The 13,105-nt window shown below is 39.5% G+C and overlaps 1 protein-coding gene across 6 annotated transcripts in view; it reads left to right on the top strand.

Annotated features, from left to right (window-relative positions):
* GRIA2 (glutamate ionotropic receptor AMPA type subunit 2) overlaps positions 1-13,105 on the top strand; it is a 153,296-nt gene that overhangs the window by 33,357 nt on the left and 106,834 nt on the right. For all 6 annotated transcript variants that reach the window (XR_012803607.1, XM_075612573.1, XM_075612601.1 and 3 more), the window contains exon 3: positions 10,912-11,151. Coding sequence is in view for 5 of the 6 variants with exons in the window: in XM_075612573.1 (XP_075468688.1) it covers positions 10,912-11,151 (240 nt within the window). In the remaining variant the exon portion in view is untranslated. The remainder of the gene's footprint in view (positions 1-10,911; positions 11,152-13,105) is intronic.

The raw sequence follows: 13,105 nt of genomic DNA, 5'->3' as shown, positions 1-13,105 counted from the left end.
TCCTCTGGAACAGGGAAGCCACATAGATAGGGAAGCCACAGCAACAGGCTAGCCTCTGGAACAGGAAAGCCACAGGGGTAGGCAAGCCACAGGGAAGGCCCAGGAACTAGAAGGCTCAGGAACTAGAGCCCAGGGTGGCCAGGAACAAAGGGAATCATATACAATGCTCAGCCAGGGGCTGGAAGTCACTGGCTTCTATTTAAGCCCATGAACAGGGGCAGCAAATATAGCAGGCTGTCGGTAATGAAAATGTCCACAGCAGCCAGGTAAGGGTGGGTTCCAGCCAAAGCCTGGACTGGAACCCTTACACTTTGCTCCAAAACTGCATTTGATTGTGTATGATGTATCATAGGATTTTGATCCGTTTTGGGGGGGAACCTAGTTTTTATATTGTAATAGTAGGTACCATATTACTGAATTAATAACAAATTGTTATTGCTTGCATTTTTAGTGAGTAATATTGTATTTATCTTTTTACTTAAGATTATTATCATCTTACTTATTTTATTTGTGGTGGACACATTATATTCTTATTTGAGAATGTATATAATGCTATGATTCTTGAGATGAAGAGGAAATGCTGCAGTGAGGCTCTTCTTGCTTCTGGCATACTGCTGTCTGATGATACTCAGCCAATTGGAACCACAGAGAGTTTCCTGGGATTAAACAGCCAACACCTGCAAACAGCATAAATCTGAAACAGTATTGCTCTGCTGTGCAATTTTTTACAGCATTATCACTGCTCCTAAATGGAATCTGCTGATTTAAAAAAATGTAGAAATGAAATGTTCCATTTCTTTATAGTGTTCATCTGCCAAATGTCTCAGACAGGCTTGGAGAAAGCCCGCTGTAAACTGAAGTGACACAGAAGCCTATAACTAATGTGTTATTTTAGAGAACACTAATGGGCTGCCCTACAGTAAGTCACTAAACTGCTTCAGTTTTTTATGCACCTACTCAACTGCTTGTAAATTAGCCTGGGGTGGCAGGAATATTTGTAACTAAATTGTTACTTGTATATGCTGGGCAGGTGGCTGGAAATTGAAAAATCAGTAAAAAAAAAAAGACAGGGTTAAGATGTAATGTTACATTGTATGTACTTTACAGGCAAGGCAAAAATTCTAGTTGCTAAGGTTGTGTTTTACCTATTGGTTTATTTGTGGTTCGTTCATTTAACACTGAAATAGAAAAGAGTGGTTGTGTTCTGCTTCTGTATTAAATAATAATATTTATAATGTGTTGAGAGTGGTACAGTAGGAAAAGGCAGAATGCCAATATTAGTGTGAACAAAAGAGAAATAAAGTATCCTAGGGGATCTTTAGAGAAACCACTCACAATATACTGTTTAATTCAATTTATGGTCCAATCCAAACAGTACAAAGACTATCAAAAAATGTATCCTCTTATACAGTATGTACTTAATTCTAGTCTCAATTGCCATCTACTTGCAAAGGTTACGAAATAAAATGTAACCCCTCCCACATTTATTAGCATACATTACAAATGAGACAAAAGTTATAAAGGTCTCTAATAAAGTTTGAGGGAGACAGATAAAATACACGCCCAGCCAGTGTCGGATTTCCCATCAGGGCCAACAGGCCCGGATCTAGTGGCAAAATGTTGGGGGAGCAAATTTCCATCTTTCCTCCCCGCCCCCCCTCTCTCTCCCCATATACAGAGGCCCCACTCTCTTCCCCACTGATTGCCGGGGGAGAGTATGGGGCCTATGTAAATTTCTTACCTTCTCCTCCGTGCTGCCCTCCCCTTTCTGCGTTGCGTCTTCAAATGGCGCTGTGATGTCACGTTGGCATGGCATTGTTTGGTGTACAACGACTATACTGTACATCAAAACTAACCCACAGCAAATGACTCTCCTATTTTTTATTTTCTGGCATCGGAACTGTAGATTTGGAATTTAAAAGGTAAGCAGGCAAGACTTGGACTATTTTCTGTAAGTACTTATTAACATATTCACAAAGACGTTCCGTTAGAGAGCTAATGCTACAGTAGCTCTTCCTTTTATATGTTCCATCTCTTTATGCATCTTAGGTAAAGTACAAAACATAGGTATTTGGGGATTCTCTTGCAATATGTATTCATATTAATCTGTTGTATGTATTCCATTTTCCAGTACCTCTCGTAAGAAGCATATCAACTCCCTTTATGGTATTATATGGGATTATTATTCAGTTAATCATCATTTACTATTTTTAAACATTTATCAATATACATTTTTTTTATATCAGTGCAATTTTGCCTCCCTTAGCTGTCTTTTTAATGACTGTTAGAAAAAATCCTTCATCAATCCATCTCAAGCAGATTTTCCATACATTGTACATTATAGATGGAAGCATTGCATCTTATAATTAGGGTTTTTCATATGTAGCAATTCTAAGCTCATGGAACGTGCAGTAGCAATACATTCATCCTTTGCAAAGCAATGATACACATTGAACTCTTTTTTTAACATAGGTACTGTACCAATAACATTCTAACTCTTATCCTCTCTTAGCATATGCTAAATGTCATTTTCGATTATTCTAAACATTGAAAAGCTATTTTTATTTGTTAGTAAAAATCCAATTATCAACCATGACATCTAAATCCCCAACATTCATATCTTTGAATTGCTTAAAGTTTCTAATAGCAAAAATGTTTTAATGTAATTTTCCTTTTAATTATTTCTAATTAGTATTATAGAATATCCTATTGTTTTCTATTTTTTGTATACATCGGATGCAGCCTGTATACTGTATATGTTTTCCAGAAATTGAAGATGTTCTTTTAATGTGCCATTGATTAATATACTGTATGCGATCATGTTTACTGAAACCTTCTGACCTGCAGAACATGTTATAATCCATTCACTTGGATGACCTATGAAGTTTATTCTATTGTCAGAAGGTGTGTTATGGCATATTCCCCGTAGTAAATACAGTATGACCCATGATCATTAGTGAATATGATCAATCTAAAAAATACAGTATATCGTAAGTAGATATTTCCGTTACTTTAAATATGTAATATTGGATTACACTTGATCTTTTAAATAGGTTGTGAGATATACACTAAGCAAGATCCTTGTAAATATTTGACACTAAGAGGAAGATTCACTAAGCGCCTATGGACGGTGTCACAGGGTTAACTGATATTCAAGTAAGTTGCCGCTAATGTGGTATCGCAGTGCGATAACTCGCGTTGGTGGTTATTGCATCCCCGCATAAGATTTATTAGCTCGATAAAGCCTGTGGGTGAGTAAGGATGGACCTACAAACCATTCCAGGTTCTATTCAATTCACATGGATAGGCAATGCCAAAGTTATCTATGCTCTATTCTGTTTCAATGAAATGATCTATCATCTATATATCTATTTTATGACAATACACACTTTTGTTTTTATGCTACATCTCCCAAATATTTATTTTACTGCGCTTGCTATGAATGTAACACTAAAAGCTGTAGACAACTTATTTGTTTTTAAATATTGAATATTAATTATTCGAACACTTGAACATTGACATATTAACAGTTAATCATTTGGATATTTCAGACTGTGATATTAGTAATTAGAGAGTGGAGATGTGCAAATATCTTCAAATGTGCTTAGAAATTTTTTATGGCAATTTTCTTTTACACTCGAGTGAATTACAATGCTCAAAATTGTTTTACAATTTCCCCAATTTTTACCAGAATGTTGTGAAAATGTCAATGTATAAAGAGTTGTATGACTTTTGACTTAATATTTGGCAATTTTTTTTTTGATCAAGCTCTAAAATTTCCACTAAATGTTTCACAAAATCCCCAGGGGAAATGGCTAATTTCCCCTCATTCTCAAACTTCAGTAAGAATCTCATATATCTGTATTAGACAAAGACAAACAAACAAAATATACTAGAGAACATTATGTTTCTTCTTTTAGATGTATTATTTTAATGCTTAATACTAAGATACCAGTGTTTGTGGGTCAGTTGGGATATATCTAGTGACCTCTCCCGAATAGTATAATCTGTTTTTGCAATACTGACAGATAAACAGCTTGAACTGTTCAGTCATCAGCAAGTAATGTATAGATGTAGCCGACTTAATGTACACACTGCTGGGGGAAACTGTGGAATCCTGACTGGGGCAACCCCCGGCAGCAGAAAATCTCTTTGGCCCTCATTCTGTAAAGTGTGATGATAAGCACAGATTATGCTTACATTCTCTTTATCTATAGCAAATCTCAATGGCACCACTAGCACCGTTACAAAAATGTGTAGTGAAATGAACTAATATGTTAAATCGATAGTCCATAAAAAGGATGTGATTAACAGAAACATGCATGACATTATTTTTTTCTTGTCCTGCAATTTAGAAGACAGGGTTTAAATTATCTTTTATATTGTGGCGTTTAAACCAGCAATTTCAAAATCATTAATTTCTCAAACAATTGCCCTGTACTTAGTATCTAAGCAGGGAAGTAAACCTTGTAAACATACTCTGTATTACAGAGGTTGGGTTAGAGTGATAATAAATAGGTGTGGAAAATGTAGTCTAGGGGTTCTTTAGGGAATATAGCCCGACTAATTTATAGGAAAGAAAGAAACCTGCACTAATGCTGGGGCAACATGATCAGGTGGCCCTGCTTCCTCTCTCCACTAGCTCACAAGGGATGGTTAGGCTGCGGCCATGGTGATCACGACAGCGCGCAGGAGGGCGCCCGTGGAGCAATCACATAGATGTGCCTCTATGAGGCTGTCTATAGAGCGCGCGAACGCACGCGGGAGCAGAGGCAATTCAGGAGGAAACAGAAACTCCCCCCCCCCCCCGACATGCCTCCCCGACTGCATGCAGGACACAGATCTCTCCTGCTGCAGGCGATGGGGAAGCCGAGTGAAATCTTGCACTCTCTCCAGGGTTCACCATGGCCGCAACCTTAGATTCCATTGGGAGAGTATCCTCAGACAAGACCTTATAAGGATGTGTAGTCACACGGAGTAGGCCTCTTACCTCATGGCCTTTCACTCATCTTTTTTTTTGCCGTCTTGTTAAAGTACAAATATATAAATATAAATAATCATTAAAAAGGGAATTTCAAAGAGAAAATAATAATTTTGTAATTTTGTTGAAGTGTGTATAATTCATCACAGCTTGGCAGTGTCCATGTAGCTTTCCAGGCTGGGGCCAAGTATCTGGTGAGTTGAATAGTAACGGTTGGTATAGAATGGTTCACATCCCTTTGTGTTTTCAGTTGATTAAAAAAAATCAGTGTTTGGCAGTGTTAACAATAGAAACATATTGCGGCACATTTGAATTTGTTTTTTATCGTGCACTTTTTTTTAGTTTCCATGCCCCCATAGTGTTGTCTTTGTCTCCTACCTGTGACTGGGCTGCTGCAACTGGTTCAACTTGATAGGAAACAATGCTTAATTTCTAGTATTAATCATTTTTAACCAGCATTGCAAGAAGATCAGTCTTTACGACTGGTGTATTTCGATGAAGACCTAAAACCGTAATCCCTAATTATCAATAATACATCTGCTGGTCCGGAGATCTGGCAGCTGTAGGATTCCCAAGCTCCCAAGCTGTGCAGCGTGCTCAGGATCAGTGACTGGCAGACTGACAAGGTCATCTGACGTTTGATATTATTTAATGAAGCTGTGGAAGTGTTTCCCTAGGGGAACTTCGAGTATTTATTTAATTAAAGGGGATAGGGACTCTAAAAGCGGCACAGGTGTTGTCCATTTAATCTGCAAACAAAAGAATACTCTAAAGTTGCATACTGTATAGAATTTTCATTTGTAGTCCAAGGCCCTGGGAAGTCTCATTTAGGGTATCATGGAAAAATTGGAGAACCCAATCAGGCTCAATTAGTTTTTTTTCCCCTTTTTCCCCCAATATGAATCAGGCATTTCACAGGGTACGGGAGGTAGGGAGGGTGGAAATTAGGCAATTAGGTCGGTATAGGAAATTATGGGTTATTTCTCTAAATTATGTGACAGTTTGAAGGGCTTTATATACACTCATTCACGATGTAGAAATTAAGAGTTTAATACAAAATAATGTAATCTATTAAAAACTGCTTTGTGCTTAAAGCAACTTTATAGGGAAGAATAATCTCAGTTATTTTTACACAACGCTAGATGTTCATATACTGTACATGTCTAACTCATAAAGGGTCAGTGTATCAAAGAAAAATTGGTGCAAAAGTGGTCTATCAAAGACTAAAATCCTAATAAACATAGCTTTGTTATTGGCTCCAGAATGTTTCAAGTTTTAATAATCATATCATATGATAGTCATACTGATGCAGCGGCCATTATTAGAACACATCACGGCGCCGATTCTGAGTTCTCTGCTGTTCCCCACGCAGCATGAACGTGGGCAATCGCCCCAGGCACCCGCGCTTATCGCGGATGTTTTGTTTGAATTTCATGGATTCTGTTTCTTCGTTTGCAATAAAATGGATGAATTGTAATGTGTACAGTACTGTGCTACTGTGCTACTGTGCTACTGTGCTACTGTGCTACTGTGCTACTGTGCTACTGTGTCAATTTCATGTTTTTAAAAGCCAGAACACTAAAATTCATTTTAGTCGAAGGCTGGAATTCATCCCACGGTTTCAAATCGGGATTCTGATGTACATGACGCGTGAAGTGTTCGAATAACGGCCGCTGCATCAGTAGTTGCTATGGACTATTGTTACAGGGTTCACATTGATAATTCAAAAATATATATACAGTAGAGGCAGCGATTATTCTAACATAAACCAGTGGCAATTCCCCAAAAGACCCAGGTACACCCAGGTACATTCTGAATACATTTCCTTAAACTAGCCCCAGCATTTTTGCATTGATTAATGGCCTATCAGATTAACAGCGGGGGTCCCTGGCAGTCCCATTCAAACTGAATTGGAATGCCAGGGACCCCTGCTGTGTTAATCCTATGGGTCATTAGTCAATGCAGAAATGCCTTAAACGTGCCTCAAACTAGCCCAGAACATTCCCAGCACATACCCAGCACGTACCCAGAATGTAACCCGGCTAGTTTAAGGCAAATGTTAGAATAAGCGTTGTCTCTACTGTATGTACTTCTCCTAAGGTTTAAGATTGCACATTTCTCCTATTTATTTATCTTAAATATTCATTTTTTGCCACATGTATGTGCAGCTTGCATTTACCAAATTTCTGTTGTATTTTATTTGAATAATAAAATTAATGTTATTGTGATAAATTACAAGGCAAATGCTTCCAATTAACATTTTTAGTAGGATGCAATATGTAAACTTTGGTATGCAAAAGCTGACATTTAAAAAAAAAAACAGATAATGAAATCACCTGGATGTTAATGAATATGTATCAAGCAACATTATATGCAATGGGGGTGATGTATGAATCCTTCCCAACTATGGCAAAACTGGGTCAAAAAAACAGATGTATCAGAGAAAAAGTATAAGGACAAGATTCACTGATCTTAAATCAGGAAAAATAACATAATGTTACCTACAACAGGGATGGACTTTATTTTGCCTGAGTTATCATGTTAACTAATGTAATTATATGCCAAGATAACAGCCATAATTGATTAGCAGGGTTAACGTCACATTATTCTATGATAATGCTGCATTATCTACAAATAACCGGACATTATTTTAGTCTTACCGTTACTCCCACCCAGACTGCGAAATAATGCGTTTGCGGAAGAGAGAGAGTGAGTCCATGGGGGTTATTCATCAAACTGTGATAGTGCTGTTTGGGGCACTATCGCACCGAATCTCCCATTGAATTCTGTGCTCTATTGACCTCAATTGGCACTTTCACAGTTTAATGAAAGATCCCCCATAAGTGAAACTAAACAGAACAAATTACCATAAGTTTAGTATAAATTGTGAGTTGTTGGTTACTCTGACAGCTAATTGAACAGTATTGTGTTGCAGAAGCACAAGCTTTTACTGAGTCCTAAAAATGTACATTTAACTAAACCAAGTACCAGCAATGACAGCCGCGTCATTGCCCTATGTTTTTATGGCTTTGCTATTTACGGAAACATATTTTTCAAGAAGTGCTTCTGCTTAGGGCTTTTTACAGCTATCTAATCTGTTTTATAGAATCATAAAATTCAAGGCAGATGTACAATATGTTAGAGTATATGCTATGCTGGCTACTGTAGAGAAAAAAGAAGTAAAGCTAAAAATGAAGTCAATGCACAATGTACGTGAGTGTCAATAGTAAAAAAAAAAGACTTGTTTAAATCATTATTGAAGAAAACAAAGTGAACTGCAGCAACTATAATTGATATATCTATATATCTATATCTATATATTTATATATATATTTTTGAAAACATTGTATGTCCCTGTGTCTAGGGGCAATGACATTGGACCTTTGGCCCGTCACTCCGCCTCAGGTCAATGAGATGGCTCCCTTGGCCCGCCCGCCCCCGCACACCTCTCATTGGCCGGTGTGGTCTAACAGTGACACACACACACACACACACACACACACACACACACACACACACACACACACACACACACACACACACACACACACACACACACACACACTGCCTCTCCAACACTGGCTGCCACACGATGTGCACCAGCCACCGCCACCTCCCGCCCAGGTAAGTAACTAAACCGCCGCCTCACACCCCTGATCCTACAGCCTCCCCTCCCCGCTCACACTCCTGCCGCCGCTGGGGCCTCAAACCCCTGTGCCTCCCCTCCCTGCTGACACTCCTGCTGCCACCGGGGCCTCAAACCCCTGCGACTCCCCGATCACACCTCTGCCGCCGGGGCCTCCCTTCCCGCCTTACCTCACACCACCTGTGCCTCCCGCCGCCTCACACCCCCGGCCGCTATAGTCAGCGGGGAACTGGCCGGACGAGACCATGCGGGGGAGCGGACAGCCGGGAGGGGGAGCAGGCACAACAATTGAAGACACGCTGCCTCCCGCCTCAGATCCGCGGGGGAGCGGCCGGACGGGGGAGGGAACGGCCGACGCGTGCACGCGCCTCCGTCTGCACCAACACACGGAAGGTTCCGCCGATGGGGGGGGAGGAGCGGATGAACGACCGTCAGAGACAGCGGGGGAACGGACAGGGGAGCAAGCGACCGCCGGATACATTGTCACCTCCCTCCCCTTCACCTCCCCCCCTTCACCTCCCTCCACCCCCCCTTCACCTCCCTCTCCCTCCCTTCACCTCCTTCTCCCCCCTTCACCTCCCTCCCCCCCTTCACCTCCCTCCCCCCCCTCACCTCCTCCCCCCCCCCTCACCTCCTTCCCCCTCCATCACCTCCTTCCCCCTCCTTCACCTCCTTCCCCCCCTTCACCTGCCTCCCCCCCCTTCACCTCCCCCCCTCCCCCTTCCCTCCACCTTCACCTCCCTCCTCCCCCCCTTCACATCCCTAACCAAAGGTGACCCACCGCTGCTAAGCTCTGAAGGGGGGGGGATTACAACCCTCCTGCCCACTCAGGGAGCCGACGGCTATCTGTCAAGGGGTGTGATCATTTGCATGTCATTTCCCAAAATCCCTTGCTGCAGTGATGCGAGGTGATAATGGTTGAAAGGCAGGGTTGCAGACCTGTCTAAGACATGTGAATGTGCTCACAAGTGATATTCTTTATTCGAGATAGATAGAATAGATAGATAGATAGATAGATAGATAGATAGATAGATAGATAGATAGATAGATAGATAGATCTCAAAAGACAGAAATGACCAATGCTACATCTAATGTGACAAAAAAATATATTAGTACAATACTTCAATGCGGATATTCTCATGAGTGTACCCACCATATCTTTATGTTTCGACCATGTCTGTGATTGGTTTCTCTGGCTTTGCATCAGATTCCCATGCTGTGCTTAAAAGTTGTGTTAACAGCGAGCATTAGTATATAAGGGTTCCATTTAAAAATTGATTGCAGGCAAAAGGTGACACGGTGTGCTCATTTGCATGCCATTTCCCAGAATCTCTTGCTGCAGTGGAAGCACTGTATGCTAGGTATGGTGAAGGGCACGGTTGCATGCCTGTCTAAGACATGTGAATGTGCTCACAAGGGATCTTTTTATTTGCTTTATATATAAATCTTTTTTGTAATATAACTTCTCAGTTTAATATACAGGATTTCTAAAGAGGACATAAAAAGGTCCTCATGACATTCAATTCATTTAACTATTTTTTGGTGTTGTAGAGATGCCACAACATAAAAGTATGTGTGAGTGGTGCATCTTTCTGTATATGATTTCTTACCCATGTATTTAGTTGCATTCAAAATTGGCTTCATGCCTATGTTTTAATCTACATTTTCCTTCAGTGGTTCTCCAACATTTCCTCAAAGCCCTGAAACAGACCAGGTTTGGGGCAATCTGGGGCAATCTCCCAGTAATGCTGCAACATTTCTCTGACCTTTCTGCAGAAAGACTAATGGCCCATCGGATTAACACAGCAGGGATCCCTGGTCAGTTTGAATGGGACTGCCAGGGACCCCCGCTGTGTTAATCCGAAGTGTTAGAATACTCGTGTCTGCACCTGTAATAATCTACAGTATTCATGTGTAATTTAGGTACAATCACCTGTGTGCAAATGCTTTAGGGTTTCCACAGGAAGTGGTCCACAGAAGGATGGTTTCAGAACCACTGGTCTAGATAACAACATATTTTGAATTTCTTTATGAAATAAAGGCTCAATTTTAATTGATTTTCACCTTTACACAAAACAATGTTGCACTTATTTTGTATTTGCTTAATGATGTTTGGGGGCTTCAAACAGACTTCTACAATCTTTCCTGCAATTTTCATGCCAGATGTAACTGAATAGTATAACCAATAACTGATTGCATCTTAAAATAACTAGCACACAGTATATTTTTCTTAAAACGATTGTATCCAAATATCAACGTTCCTGTGTTTATTTTTGTATTGCAGTCTGCTCCCAGTTTTCAAGAGGAGTCTTTGCTATTTTTGGATTTTATGATAAGAAGTCTGTAAATACTATCACATCATTTTGCGGAACTCTTCACGTCTCCTTTATAACGCCAAGCTTTCCGACAGATGGCACTCACCCATTTGTTATTCAGATGAGGCCGGACCTCAAAGGAGCACTTCTTAGTTTGATTGAATACTATCAATGGGACAAATTTGCATATCTTTATGACAGTGATCGAGGTAAGTTTTAACTTGTTTTTCTGGTAAAATTGGACACTGCTTGCATGTCTTTATGATGTCTTAAGAAAACAAAGAACCTGTATTTTATTATACAAAATGAATAAATTGAATTAATAATCTACGCTGTCCCATGACTCCAAAAATCTAATTTGCAGACAAGGCAGCTTTTAATTAGAATTCCTATTTCTATAATGTCACAATCCTAACCTAAGATTAATACATCACTATCACAGAATCCTTTGCCGTTCCAAAATGTCACATTCCAGAAAGGCAACTTTAAGTACCATAATATAAATCAGAAAGTAAGCAATGCCTTGTAAACAGTGTTGATGCCTGAAGAAAAAAGGTAAATGTATGTGACCTTTGGATATACGGTGATATAGTGAATGTAATCCATCATCTCAAGGCAATAATACGAAAACAATTAGGGCCAGATCCACAAAGCTCCCTTAAGGGGCTTAATGTTACGCTAACCTACAGTAAGATAACGTCAATTGAATTAAATTCATTAATGTTAAGTTATGTTTTTGTCCAGAAACAGCATTTCGTTAACTATAATGAAAATTACATGCAAAAGACAGCGCCTATCCACAAAACTCATTAAAGTTGATACAAGGACTTAATGATGAGTAAAGGTGGTGATACTTCCCCCTCTCTCTCTTCTCCCCCTCTCTCTCTTCTCCTTCTCTCTCTCTCTTCTCCTCTCCCTCTTCTCCTTCTCTCCCCTTTTCCTCTCCCCTTCTCCTTATCTCCCCTTTTCCATCTCTCCCCTTCTCCCTTCTCCCCCCCTCTCCCCTTCTCCCCTCTCCATCCCCCTATCCCCTTCTCCCCTCTCCATCCCCCTCTCCCCTTCTCCCCTTCTCCCTTCCCCTCTCTCCCTCTCCCCCTCTCATCTCTCCCCCCTCCCCCTCTTTTTCTCCTTTTTAGCAAAATGGTAACATCACCATTAGTTATGACTTAACTTGACGTTATTGTCAGATAGCGCCATGTTGGGCTACAAAAACATGATGTTAAAACTATGCCAATAAGATTTACAATTGCTGTTTTTGTGTGTGCATATAATAAGCTTTGTGGATATGCATTAACATCAAGGAAAATTAAGGCAGTTACCTTTGTGGATCTGGCATAGTGAAAAGTTTACTTCAATATTAAAATACACTTCTTATTTATTTGCAGATGTCAATATCAACCCTGATTAGTGCAAAGTGTTCCTGTACACAATTCTAAATATATATATATATATATATATATATATATATATATATATATATATATATATATTTAGAATTGTGTATATATATATATATATATATATATATATATATATATATATATATATATAAATGTCTCGTCTATATAGAATTTGGCCACGGTTAAATTCCATATACTTTATGTTTTTTCATATTTTATATTTTTCAGCCTGAACTACTATCTATAGTACAGTATGTTACTATGTACTGTATATCACAATATTTTTGCATGTCACTGAGCAATCCATCCGTTTTTAATAGAAATACATTTTTTTTTTATTTGGCTAAATTGTTATTGTTCTATATTAAATGCTGACCACAAATACATTGGTCTTTTTGCTTGCAATACTTGAACAAACAATGCAATCCGTTCCTTTGACGGATAGCGTAACTGCATTTTTTCTTGACATACATGTTTAACAATGATATTTGGATGACAAATATGTCTACTGAATTGTTTCCCCTGCTCGTCTTTCTCTTGACTCTCGAAATGCAAGACTGGGCATCTTTTTACCACTGGGTAACGAGGAATACTCTGTTTGCTCTTTCTCTTCAAAGACCCTTTTCCTTTCATGTCAAGATGCCATATGTTTACATTTGTAGAAATGCATGTCAAGTGACGAAATCGTAAAAAGAGCATGCAATCAATAAACGAGAGAATCTCATTGCTTCCCATGAGGGAAAAGAGCAGCTGTAACATACAC

The sequence above is a fragment of the Ascaphus truei genome, chromosome 1, assembly GCF_040206685.1.
Source record: "Ascaphus truei isolate aAscTru1 chromosome 1, aAscTru1.hap1, whole genome shotgun sequence".
NCBI classification, from domain to species: domain Eukaryota; kingdom Metazoa; phylum Chordata; class Amphibia; order Anura; family Ascaphidae; genus Ascaphus; species Ascaphus truei.
Note: the sequence above shows the minus strand (reverse complement) of the source record. Positions and strands in the feature narration are given on the sequence as shown.